The sequence below is a fragment of the Drosophila mojavensis genome, unplaced genomic scaffold, assembly GCF_018153725.1.
Source record: "Drosophila mojavensis isolate 15081-1352.22 unplaced genomic scaffold, ASM1815372v1 contig_136, whole genome shotgun sequence".
Lineage (NCBI taxonomy): Eukaryota > Metazoa > Arthropoda > Insecta > Diptera > Drosophilidae > Drosophila > Drosophila mojavensis.
The window spans coordinates 13,479,833-13,492,598 of NW_025318667.1; the positions used below are offsets into that span (position 1 = coordinate 13,479,833).

Genomic DNA, 12,766 nt, shown 5'->3' on the forward strand with positions numbered 1-12,766 from the left:
CAATTTTTCCATCTCAGAAAATTTGAAATTGAACATATTGAACATTGACATATTAATTGAATTAAATATTAAATATATAAACAATAAAAGTGACATACAAAATGCATGCAAATAAAAAGATAACAAAACTAACCGCCAAAATAAAAAATACTAAAATCGAAGCACACTATCGATTCTGCACAGCTGTTTTATGCAAATCGCGTAAAGTACTCGACAAGTAATCGTGTGGTGGTATCGAGGTTGCACGATTTATTGAAATCATGCCGCGAGCTGTTGACGAGACAGCTTTAAATTGCAAATATTTAATTGGAATATGTAATTAAGCAAGGCTTCATCGCTGGAAATGGAGTTCTCGTAAATAACCATTAAGCAATTAGATCAGATTCATTTGAATTGTCTTTATATTTCAGTTGCAATATTTGACACGACCACGATATTGAAGATGAAAGATGTCATTGTCTATCGAGATATCGATATAAGGCAGCAATTTCATTAATAAATGTATGTTGCTGTTATCTGTGGGTGGCGCTGGTTGTATCCAACAGAAAAATGGCGGACAAACGAAAATACAAGAGATCTGTAAATAAATAACACAAACATGAATCATATGTAAGCACTCATATTTTAACCTATATTCATATCTGTCACTAGAAAGAAGAAATCGCCCGTGAATTTGATCTGCCTGAGCGTAAGTCCAAGATCGCAACAATCCTCAAACAAGATGACCAGGCCTACTGCATATGTCGCACATCGGATTGCTCTAGGTTCATGATGTAAGTAACTAATAATTCCTGTCAAACAATTTCGACTGTCAATTTCAATCTGTTTGTAGTGGCTGCGATGGGTGCGAGGAATGGTATCACGGCGACTGCATTGGAATCACTGAAAAGGAGGCAAAGCATATCAAGCAATATTACTGCAGACGATGCAAGAAAGAGAATCCTGACTTGCAGACAATATTTCGGTTGGTTGCCACAGAACGCGCGGCGGCCACTGCATCTACATCTACCAGCGGGCAGAATTGTAGCACCTCAAATCTGTGTGGTGGCGGCAATGCGGCAGGTACCAGCGGCAATGCAGCTGCAGCTACTTCGACTGGTGGTCGCAAAAACAATAACGCGGCCAAGGAAACGAAGGCTGTCCGAAGGTGTGGCACTTGCGAAGGTTGCCGGCGACCCAATTGCAATCAGTGCGATGCCTGTCGCACACGGGTTGGCCACAAGCCGCGTTGCATTTACCGCAACTGCGTAATACAGTCGGCGCAGCAAGCCAATCCACCGGCAACAACGACCGGACGGAAGCGTGAGAAGAACAATGCCGTACAGCAGCAGCAGCAGCGAAAAAACAAAGTTGTCCGCTCTGACAGTCCGGAGATCTTTGTGCATCCAGAGCTGGAGGGAGTGCGTCAGTGTCATGGACCCGGTTGCCGTTGCCAGGCTCGACCACAAAGTAAATACTGCAGCGACAAGTGCGGCTTCAATCTCGCCACGAATCGTATATTCCAGGTTTTGCCGCAACGATTACAGGAGTGGAATTTAACGCCATGCCATGCGGCTGAAGAGAATCGGGAGCAGCTCGAGGTGATACGACAGAAGCAATCAATGGTGCGTTTCGCTCTAGCCGAGCTGGAGAAGCGAGCCGAGGAGCTGAACATGGTGGTGGATCGGGCCAAACGCAGTTCCATAGACACGCTACGGCCGCAGGACAATGGCGACGTCGAGGATGAACAGAGTATGTACTGCATCACATGCGGCCACGAGATACATTCCCGCACCGCCATCAAGCACATGGAAAAGTGCTTCAACAAATATGAATCGCAGGCAAGTTTTGGCAGTATCTTCCAGACCCGAATGGAGGGCAACAATATGTTCTGTGACTTTTACAATCCGGCAAGCAAAACGTATTGCAAACGATTGCGCGTTTTATGCCCGGAGCACAGCAAGGATCCCAAGGTCAATGATACGGATGTATGCGGTGCGCCGCTCGTTAGCAACGTGTTCAATCCCACGGGTGAATTCTGTCGTGCGCCCAAAAAGAATTGCTTCAAACACTATGCCTGGGAGAAGATACGCAGGGCCGAAATCGATTTGGAGCGCGTCCGTCAATGGCTGAAAATGGATGACCTAATGGAGCAGGAACGTCTATTGCGCCAACAGCTCAGCTCGCGGGCCAATTTACTGGGCCTCATGCTGCACTCCACCTACAATCACGAGGTCATGGACGAGCTAGTGCGCAAGCAGCAGGAGCATTTTATTGAACTTGAGAAACAGAAGCGGCGACAGGTGCACTACCAGCAGGTGCATCCGCAACAACATCATTTCCAGCTGCTGCATCATAAGCTACAACTACAACAGCAGCAGCAACAATCACAGCAGCCGATGACGCTGCAACAACAGCATAAGCTACTACAAATTCAGCAGCAACAACAAAAGCTGCTACAAATTCAGCAACAACAGCAGCAACTGCAATTGTTTATGCAGCAGCAAGCGCAGCAGCAGGCGCAGCAGCAAGCGCTGCAGCAAGCGCAGCAGCAAGCGCTGCAGAAAACGCAGCTTCAGTGACAAAAAGACAAAGATCTGCAATCGAAAAAGAAAAGTAAAAGCAAGAGCAAATGCAAAAGCAAAAGTAAATGCAAAATGGAAATGAATCCAACAAATTCAGCATCAGCTGATTGATATACATATTTTTTATATACATAACTTTACACATACATACACGCATATATACATATAATGCAAGCTAAGATATTTTTTTAAACATACAAACAAACATGCATGCATATGTCGTCTCAATTGTTAGCAGACAAACATATGCCATTAAGTAAACACAGAAAACAACACCGACATGCACTCGATCACCATGGATATTGAGTATAGATAAATATATATATAAATATATACATATGTATATGTAAATGTATATACTTGATATTTAATAATAAGTCTTGTGTGCAAACGTTACCAGCAGCAACCCGATCAAGAAATTTCGACGCCGGCTGCTATCATCATACATTTATCGCCCTCCCCCTCGCTCTTTTTTATTTTACTTGCTTTCGCTCTCTTTCACCTTTACCAGGTAGAGGTTGCCAGGAGCCTTTCCCACTATTGTTTGTTATTGAAAACTAAGCATAAAAATATTTATTGATAGCAACATGTCTGCAGGTATCAATAAGCAAGCTGAAATGGTTTACATCATTCACAATTGCAGTTTCTCGTTCTAATCTATGTTCAGTCCTAGGAAATTAATGAAAATGACAAATTTAATTAAAGCAAATTTACAAATACTCGAAAAAAAATTTTAAAAACTATACAAAATAAAAATATATATATATATAAAATGTAATTATTTGTTATTGTTATTATGCCATATGTGAATATGCTCGGCATGTGAATGATAGGCATGATAGAAAGAACGGTACTATAACCATAACCACGAAACGGTTAATAGTAACAAGTGCGGAAAAGGACTACGTATGTGTGTGTGTGTGTGTGCTTAAGTGTGTAAGTGTGTATGCATGCATATATTGTTGGCTCGCATATCGAGGTAGACGTTGACAGAATCAAACCGGAGACAGTGTGAAAACTTAGTAGTCCGGGCACTAGTTGTGTTGACCTTTAGAAATGTCGTAGCCATTTGGCATCTATATTTTGTATACCTTCCACACAACTCGACAATAAAAAACACACAATTTTGTATTATAATTTTGATCTTATTTTCCAAAAATCACCGCGAGTTATTCGAGACGGTATTATCCCTATATATATATTTATATATATATATATATATGTGTGTATAATTATATATATATATATAAATATATATATATATATATATATGTATATGTCGATATGTATATATAAATATATATATGTATATGCATGTGTAAACATACTTAAGTGCAATACTCAAATTGAACAGCGTGATTCCGATAAGTTCAGCGGATTCGCAAGTGGAAAACGTTCAAATTATAAAGTCGCAGGAGCAGTTAAAACAAAACATATTACATTTGATTTGGTTCAAGAAGCCCAGAAACAATTTATTTGAATAGATGGCGGTTTCCGAATAACGGTTCACGAATTAGCGGACAACTGGAACTGATCACTCATTCAATAAATCAACCAATCAATCAAACAAACAAACATCGATCCACCCATCGATAAACCACTGCAATTTTTTTTTGCCATCACTTACTACGTTTTCTCATATACGTTGTTCACAACACATCTAGAGGTGGGTGCGTGCGTTTCTCTATCAACTAAATCTAACGTCTTTTTAAATATTCCATCATCGTTGTTTTCCTTCCACAGTTGCATTTGGATTCAACACTCGTTCTAATACCCAATATTAATCATTTGTGATTTCATTTAAACATATCTACATATACATATATACACTTTTTTTTGCTTCTGTGTGTGTGTGTATATATATATATATATATACATATAGCGTGTGCAAATTGTAAGTTGATGTTGTCAGTACTGCAATAGCCGCTCATAGTTCGATTGCCAACGAGTCGCCACAGCTTGGCTCGGCCAAGTGGAACATTTAGGGGCCTCCAGCTCCGGGTCTAGCTCCCATCCATCCATCAATTCATCCATTCATCGGCAGGTAAGTGACATGCATGGCGCCAACTCCATTGGTAGCTGTGCCAAAAAAAAAAAAAAAAAAAAAAATCATAATTTATTTTTCTAGCTCTACACTGCACTTTGTATTTTTCTGTTAGAATCGAAACTCTATTAATATTTAAATTACTAAATCCACTCTCATTAGGAATTAAAGTATTTTTAGTGATCTGATTTGAATTGAAAATCATTTTACGGCAGTTCCCTTTATAAGGCCATATCATATTCTTATCTTATCTCATTATCTTGAGGGATTTAAAATAATTAAGAATTTATTTCCTGGTATATTTAGAATCTGCTAAAATTAAATAGCCCGACTTTATGAGAGACAAACCTTAATAATAGTAAATTGAGAAAATTGAACTGAAAATAAATAAAATAGGTTTTTAAACTCTTGATCTGGTTGAATATACTAAATGATTGATCATTGCTTATACTTGATTGAATAAGAATCAAATTGATTGAATATATTTGTTTCTATTAGGCGATTGAATATATATTATAGTAATATAATGGAATTCTGGATTGAATATAAGTTCTTATTGATTATTTTGATTATGATCTTATGACTATGATTGATTATTACGATTTGTTGAAGGTGCATATATAAATATGAAAAAATTCAATAATGAGAACATTACATCGTGATTGATGATGACGATTGATTATTTAAAATATATGATAATTCAATTGGGTGATGAATTTATATATATATATATATATATATATATATATATATATATATATATATATATATATATATATATATATATATATATATATATATATATATATATGTATATATATTTAAGACTATATTGAATCACTGCTAGCTGTAATAATTTGTGAAACTATTTATATTTCAATTTCTATAACGGTTCTCGCTGAATGTCAGATTCGTTCCCAATTGAAAGTGATATTTAATTTGGATCAGTGTAGACTTGAAGTACACACATTTAAGTAGATGGGGGTATAAGGGCTCTCGTATATATTTATTGTTAAACAAAATCATTTTGCTCCATATTCGATTGCATGCACGATTCGATGGCATTTGAGGCGTTGTTTGATTGTTTTTTGTGGGACTGGCATTTGCTGGCAATTGCAACAACAATGACAACGACAACGACAACGACAACAATAATAACAAAAACATATGACGTTGCCCTGGGCACTTGAGGGTCCTGGTTCCATTTGTCCATTTGTTGGCATTGCTAGGCCAAATTGTTTGCCCTGTTGTTGTTGCTGTGTTGTTGTGTTGCTGTTGTCGCCCACTTTCGCTTTTCGATCGATCTAACAATAATTTCGTTTCAATCAAAATTGCCTTATGATGATTCCATGTTCTTGTTGTTGCTGTTGTTGTTGTTGTTGTTATTGTTGCATTTTTAACATACATACCTGGGGCATATGAAGGCGACGATAGACTCTTACAATGCGAACACAAAGCCATCAGCAGCAACATTCACACGCGACAGCAACAGCAACAGCAACAGCAACAGCAACAGCAGCAACAACTTAACACCATGCACTCAAGCACTCAACCACTCAGCCACTCAGCCACTCAACCACTCAAGCACCCACTTGCACCCACAGCCGCCATAGAAAGTGCTGAAGTGCTTGCCACAAACTGGCGCCCGCACAGGACGAAGCCGACCGGCGGCACGTCGCACAAAAAGTTGGCGGATCCGTTGATAATATTGCAATTCCAGAGCTGGAGGTGGATAAGCGGAAATACCGCCGTCGGCATCGAAAACTAGCGGAGCAACAAGAACACTTACAACAACAACTACGACTGGCACAACAACAACAACAACAGCAACAGCAGCAGCAAAAACACCAGCTGCAGCCAGATCAACCACAACCACAGCAACCACAGCAACCACAGCAACCACTGCAGCCAGTGCCATCAGTGGAACCACAGCAGGTAGTAGATAAACCGCGGGAGGCGCATCAATACCACGCTCAACACATGCGGATACGGAAGACCGAATCACTGCCCAGGCCTGTTTACAAGGATAGAGAGCGGCATAAGGACCGGAACAGGGAAAAGGATAAGGAGAAGGATAAGCAGAAAGAGAAGCATAAGGATAAGGAGAGGGACAGGCAAATGGCCGAACGGCTAGCGAATGCTCAGGAGCGACGCATACATGAGCTTGATAAGAATGTGGAGCGCTTTTTTGAAGTGCGCAAGGTAGGCTAACTTTGTTATCGCTAATCGTCTATCGTTTATCATTTATCGCTGATTACTTATCGATATATGTATGCTGTGCGTGTGCAGCGTCTGGGCAAGGGCGCCTACGGCATTGTGTGGAAGGCCACGGACAGGCGACAAAAGGACACCGTGGCACTCAAGAAGATCTATGACGCCTTCCGGGATGAAACCGATGCACAGCGCACCTATCGCGAGGTCGTCTTCCTGCGCGCCTTTCGGCATCATCCGAACATCATTCGGATGCTGGACATCTTCAAGTAGGCGTCAGAGGTTTCTCATCATTTCTACTGATGCTCCTTAAGTTTCTTCATTGCAGAGCTGCAAACAATCTGGACTTCTATTTGGTCTTCGAGTTCATGGACAGCGATCTGCACAATGTCATCAAAAAGGGCGACGTCCTCAAGGACATACACAAGCGCTTCGTCATGTATCAGCTGATCAATGCGATCAAGTATATGCACTCCGGTAATGTCATCCACAGGGATCTAAAGCCAAGCAACATTCTGATCGATAGCAAGTGCAGGTAGGTCTATTTGTCATGGCCATTATCATTATCATTGTCTTGTCATTGTCATTGTCATTGTCATTGTCATTGTCATTGTCATTGTAATTGTCATTGTCATTGTCATTGTCATTGTCATTGTCATTGTCATTGTCATTGTCATTGTCATTGTCATTGTCATTGTCATTGTCATTGTCATTGTCATTGTCATTGTCATTGTCATTGTCATTGTCATTGTCATTGTCATTGTCATTGTCATTGTCATTGTCATTGTCATTGTCATTGTCATTGTCATTGTCATTGTCATTGTCATTGTCATTGTCATTGTCATTGTCATTGTCATTGTCATTGTCATTGTCATTGTCATTGTCATTGTCATTGTCATTGCCACTATATTTATTGTATACATATATTCCCATAGGCTTAAGGTAGCCGACTTTGGTCTGGCGCGCACTCTGTGCACGAAGCGGCGAAGCAACGCGGATTTGGACTGCAAGGATGAGCTCGATAACGAGGCGATGCTGACAGATTATGTGGCGACCCGTTGGTATCGGGCACCCGAAATACTGGTGGCCAGTCGCAAGTAAGCGCCAAGTAGAGTAGTCGCAGTTGGTTTGAGTCTTATTTGGATTATTAATGTGTGCATTAGGTATACGAAGGGCATTGATATGTGGAGTCTGGGCTGCATACTGGGCGAGATGATACGCCAGAAGCCGCTCTTCCAAGGCACCAGCACCATCAATCAGATTGAGAAGATAGTGAATGCGCTGCCGGAGGTGACGGATCGCGATATCGAATCCATCGGAGCTAGCTTCGGGTCGGTGCTGCTCAGCAAGAAGATCGTGCGGGACCGGCGGTACTCCCTGGACGAGATACTGCGCAATTGCTGTGACGATGCATTGTCGCTGGTAAAGTCACTGCTGGTGCTCGATCCGGAAGGGCGGCTAACCGCCAAGGAGGCCATCGCCCACTCCTATGTGCATCGCTTTCGCACCTCCTCGGCGAACATGGAGCTGCGTGCCGACATCAGGCCGCCGTTGGACGACGATACGCGGTACGGCGTCGATGAGTACCGTACCACCCTCTACGAAATGATTGCGCCCGAGCTGCGATCTAGTGAGGGGCACTCGTCCACTACACCAGTGATCTCAACGGTTAGCTCCGATCAGCCGTCGAGCCAGACGCCGAGCGGTGCGCGATCTGAATCGAAATCTAGGTGAGTTCATCCCCCTCCCCCCCCATCTTGTTTTCTTGTGGTGTGGCTTGGGTGGTGCGAAGCATGGGCGGTGCGAGTGCTTGGAGTATGCTGATCTAGCTGCTCGCTCGATTGCTTCATTTTGCAGGTGTCGTCGCTCATAGCATAGACGTTCGTCGTCATCCACAGCGACGACGGCGTTCAGCACAGCAGCAGCAGCAGCAGCAGCAACGACAACAGCTACAACAACTAAGACAAAGCCAACAACATCAACGACCACAACAAGCTGTAGGCAACAGCGTGCGGGTCTATCAAAAAGTGGACGAGAAACATCCTCATCCATATCCACATCCACATCTTCGTGCACTTCCATTTCAACTCCAGCATCGCATTTAACGAGCTTACAGCAACAGCGACAACAACAACAACAACGACAACAACAGCGACATTATTCGCGTTCAGCTCAGCGTCAAGCGACCTATCCTTAGATCCATTCCTAAGGCATTCCCATTTAGACTAGGCCTTCACTATATCTTGAGCAACTGTTTTAATACTCGTTTACGATGTGGAAGCGGGTTAGATTGGGTTTATTCATGACTCTATCCTTGTCTGTCCTATTAAACTGACGCGATCTGAAATTATACATACATATAGCCGTATAATGACATTAGCCTTCATAGGCAGGGTCTGTGCACAAAGCCGTAATGTAAATGGGAATTCCGCGTATACAAATTTATACATTTGCATACGATCGACAGAAGGAGGCGTGGTAGACTCTATACAGTATATACATATATCCCTGATCGAAACGACGAACTGAGTTGATCCAGCTATGTCTGTCTGTCCGTCCATTTGTCTGTTCGTCCGGCGGTCAAGTCCATAAAATGCTTGGAGTCATGTCTCTATACAGGGTTCAAAGAGAGCTCTAACTTATATCACTAACTTATATCTCTGGTCAGTGCTTATATGCATCTAAGATAGTTTGTTTTAAAATTGTGAACGAGTATTATAAACAACCGATTTTTTTTCGTATATTTAAGAGAATCTATTGTTAAATTAAATAAAATAAATATAGTGTTTGTGCTTCGCTATAAAAACTGGGGTAACCTGACTAGACTCGTCCTTGAAACAGAAGTAGATGTAATCAGGCTTAAGAATATAAACTTAGATTATGTAGATTTAGTTGAGATTATCTATAGATGCGAATGCTATCAAAGTTGTTATATTTCAATATATAGATTAGTTAGGTATTAGGTAAAGTCAGGCATTGGGATTGGTCCTTTGAATAATATATTTTTATATGATAGATAGTCTTAGGTATACTTGACGATACTTACAGAAATCTACTCGAGCCCAATTGCACCTGAAGCACACACCAAGGCTACGTCTTACGTTAATTACACTTCCCAAATCCACTTCACCTCTTCACTTTTCCCCCACTCGCCTTAGGCAATCCGCAAGCAGTTCCCAGGCCACCGTACAAACGGATCCGCCCGGACAGCCGATTTCCACATTGACCAAGGCCTGGGTGGAGGAGCAACGGAAGCAGCAACATTTCCAGACACATCCACACCAACACACGCACACGCACCCGCACCCGCACGCTCAACAGCACCCGCATTCGCATCCGCAGCAGCAGCAACAGCAACAGCAACAGCAGCAGCAGCAACAGCAGCAACAGCAGCAGCAGCAGCAACAACAGCAGCAGCAACAGATGACACAGCAACAACTGCAGAAATGGCAACGGCAACGGCAACGGCAGCTGCAACAGGAACGGATACAGCAACATCAGCTACGGGTACAGCAACAGCTACAGGAGCAAGAGCGACGGGATAAAATTTACGAAGAGCAAATGGTAAAAGTGCGCCACCTGCAGGAGCAGCAGCAGCGGATAGAGTATCGGTTAGCTCAGCAGGAGTTGAGGCGGATAGAGCAGCTTTTAGAAAGGGATCATCAGGAGAAATTGAAAAAGAAGCAGCAACCACAGCAACAGCAGGAGCTGCAACAGCAACAACAGCAGCAGGAGCAACAAAAACAGCAACAACAACAGCAGCAACAGCAGGAGCAGCAACAACAGCAGCAGGAGCAACAGCAACAGCAACACGGGAGCAAACGCTGTCCAAGTGACGCCAGGTATATACGTCGTCCAGGGGAATCAGCTCACATGGCCTTGCGTCGAGAACTGGCAGCTGCTGCAGCAGCGGCAGCCACAGCCACAGCCACAGCACCAGCCATAGCCACAGCCTCAGTGGCTGCCACAGCTCCGCGCTGCATAGGTGGCATTTGGCGGACGCCAGTGACGAGTCAATCGGGCACGGTAGTGCCACCGCTGCATCTGTGGGAGGAGTCGCCGCCCACGGCGGCAGAAATCGAGGTGGTCGGTGAGGGGCTGTGCTCCACGGCTCAGCTGAGGGCGAGAGTGAGGAAATTGCGCCGCGAATGCAAGGAGAGGCGCATGGCCAGGACCAAAGCCGACGAACAGCACCGGCGATCAACTCCGGCCGAGTCGGTTAATAAATATAAGGAGCACATATCGCGCCCCCGCCAGGCGAGCCCATCAGGCTTGGCCAAGTCGCGAGCTGAGGCTATCAAGCAGCAGTTGAAGGAGTACACTCAAACAAAAAACGCTGACCGGCAGCATTCCAAGGCCTTGCGTTTCGATCCGGCTCACGGGCATGCGCCAGCTCCTCGACGCTCGTCGTCGAATAGTTCCGATTCATCGCGAACGGTGCAAGCGTTTCCGCCGGCTCAGTCCGATGCTGCGGCCAGCCAGACCCCCTCTGCGGAGGAGCAACAACGCAAGGATCGGAAATCCGCGGAGCTGACCACAGCCCTGGAGCGAATGCAGCTGGAGCATCGCGAGCTGCAGCAGAAAAAATGTAATATTAACGACGCTGACGGCGGGAATCAGCGCAGTCAGCTGCCGCCAAAGCATCAGATGCGTAAAATGGTCCGGGAGTCCACGGGCAATGGGATGCGCGCCCCACGCCACCAGCGTCGGGTGAATTACTTGAGTCCCGGGAACAGGGCCGATCGCTTCTATACGCCAGAAGGCACCGTCCGGCCGGTGGACAAAGTGGTCCCCATGGACGAGAAGACAGACGATGCGTTGAGGGCGTCGAACGCATCGGCGGCATTCATTTGCTATAAGACGCGGCTGCTCCGGCTGGAGGAGGAGATGGCCAAGTGCAAGCGCCAGCTGTTTCACTACGTCCAGGACAACCAACAGCTTCTGAACAAGCAGGGACTGCGCCATCATATCGAACGCTTGCTGCACTCCCCGCCGTCGGTGATGAGCAACAAGTCCGAAAATACGCCGGTATTGCCGCCGTCGGCCATAAAGAGCACCATCAAAACGCCACAAAGCGACTCCGGCGTCGAGGCGGATCACCCCAAACTCGATCGGGATAAACAGAAGCAGCTGCAACTGCGTGAATTTCTGGCCCGCGACGAGAGCGATGCCAATGCCTACGAGCTGCCCAATCTGTCCAGCGTTTACAAGACGAGCAGCTGCCATGTCCCGCCACTGTCCAACCGCCCCGACACATCCAAGTCCAGTCGTCCTCTCTCCTCAACGTCGACACACACCAAGGACTGCAGGTCATCTTCGCTGGCCCAGCACTCGCACAAGCTGGCACACGCCTACTCCAACTACTTTCCGGTCGGGAGTAGCAAGGGTGGCTACGAGAATGCCTGGCACAAGAGGCACCATGCCCATGGACACAATGCCAAGCGGCATCATTCGCTGGCGCCCAGGTGCGATCGTCTGCGCATTCAGGAGGCCAATTTCCTTGATGGCTACAGTGGATCGCATGCTACCCGTAAATAAGTTCCGGCTATCTAAAATCGAAAAACATAAAAAAAAAAACAAAAAACAACAAAAAGAAACAAACAAAAACCCTACAAAAAAATCTAACAAGGACTGACGAAGGGAGGGGGACTGAGATAGGAAAAAGCTAGAAGGAACGAGACAAAAGGAAAAGAAAGCTTCCTTCTTAATAGGAAGTGGAACAAAGAAGGAAATAAAAGCTTAGGGCGGGACAGATAAACAGGGCGTGGGTGCAATGGACAGAAGCAGGGAATCAGGGCAAAACATTAGGCACACACACACACACACACCCACACCCACCCACCCACACATACACACACACACACACCCATGCACATGCACAAACATATATATATTTATGTTTATATATATATACACACATATATTTATATATGTACACGTATATGTT

The 12,766-nt window shown here is 44.4% G+C and overlaps 2 protein-coding genes across 2 annotated transcripts; both read left to right on the forward strand.

The window, feature by feature from the left end:
• Positions 1-228: 228 nt before the first annotated feature.
• Positions 229-2,435, forward strand: LOC6583756 (CXXC-type zinc finger protein 1; the record flags this gene model as incomplete). Its single annotated transcript, XM_044008174.1, has 4 exons — positions 229-354; positions 411-579; positions 652-773; positions 833-2,435. Coding segments are annotated over exons 2-4 (1,755 nt in total), but the record flags the coding sequence as incomplete, so codon positions are not given.
• Positions 2,436-3,364: 929 nt separating this feature from the next.
• LOC26527942 lies at positions 3,365-12,357 on the forward strand. The gene is made up of 10 exons (XM_044008176.1): positions 3,365-3,745; positions 3,919-4,230; positions 4,308-4,608; positions 6,213-6,810; positions 6,898-7,088; positions 7,148-7,354; positions 7,755-7,916; positions 7,983-8,549; positions 9,978-10,564; positions 10,679-12,357. The coding sequence occupies exons 4-10, from the start codon at positions 6,589-6,591 to the stop codon at positions 12,355-12,357; spliced, it is 3,615 nt and encodes a 1,204-aa protein (XP_043864111.1). The 5' UTR covers positions 3,365-3,745; positions 3,919-4,230; positions 4,308-4,608; positions 6,213-6,588.
• The last annotated feature ends 409 nt before the right edge of the window (positions 12,358-12,766 follow it).

Coding starts and splice junctions, on each gene's coding strand:
- LOC26527942 (XM_044008176.1), top strand. CDS start 6,589: ATGCGGATACGGAAGACCGAATCACTGCCCAGGCCTGTTTACAAGGAT. Junction 7,089..7,147: donor CGGATGCTGGACATCTTCAA/GTAGGCGTCAGA, acceptor TCTTCATTGCAG/AGCTGCAAACAATCTGGACT. Junction 10,565..10,678: donor GCAGCAGGAGCAACAAAAAC/AGCAACAACAAC, acceptor TACGTCGTCCAG/GGGAATCAGCTCACATGGCC.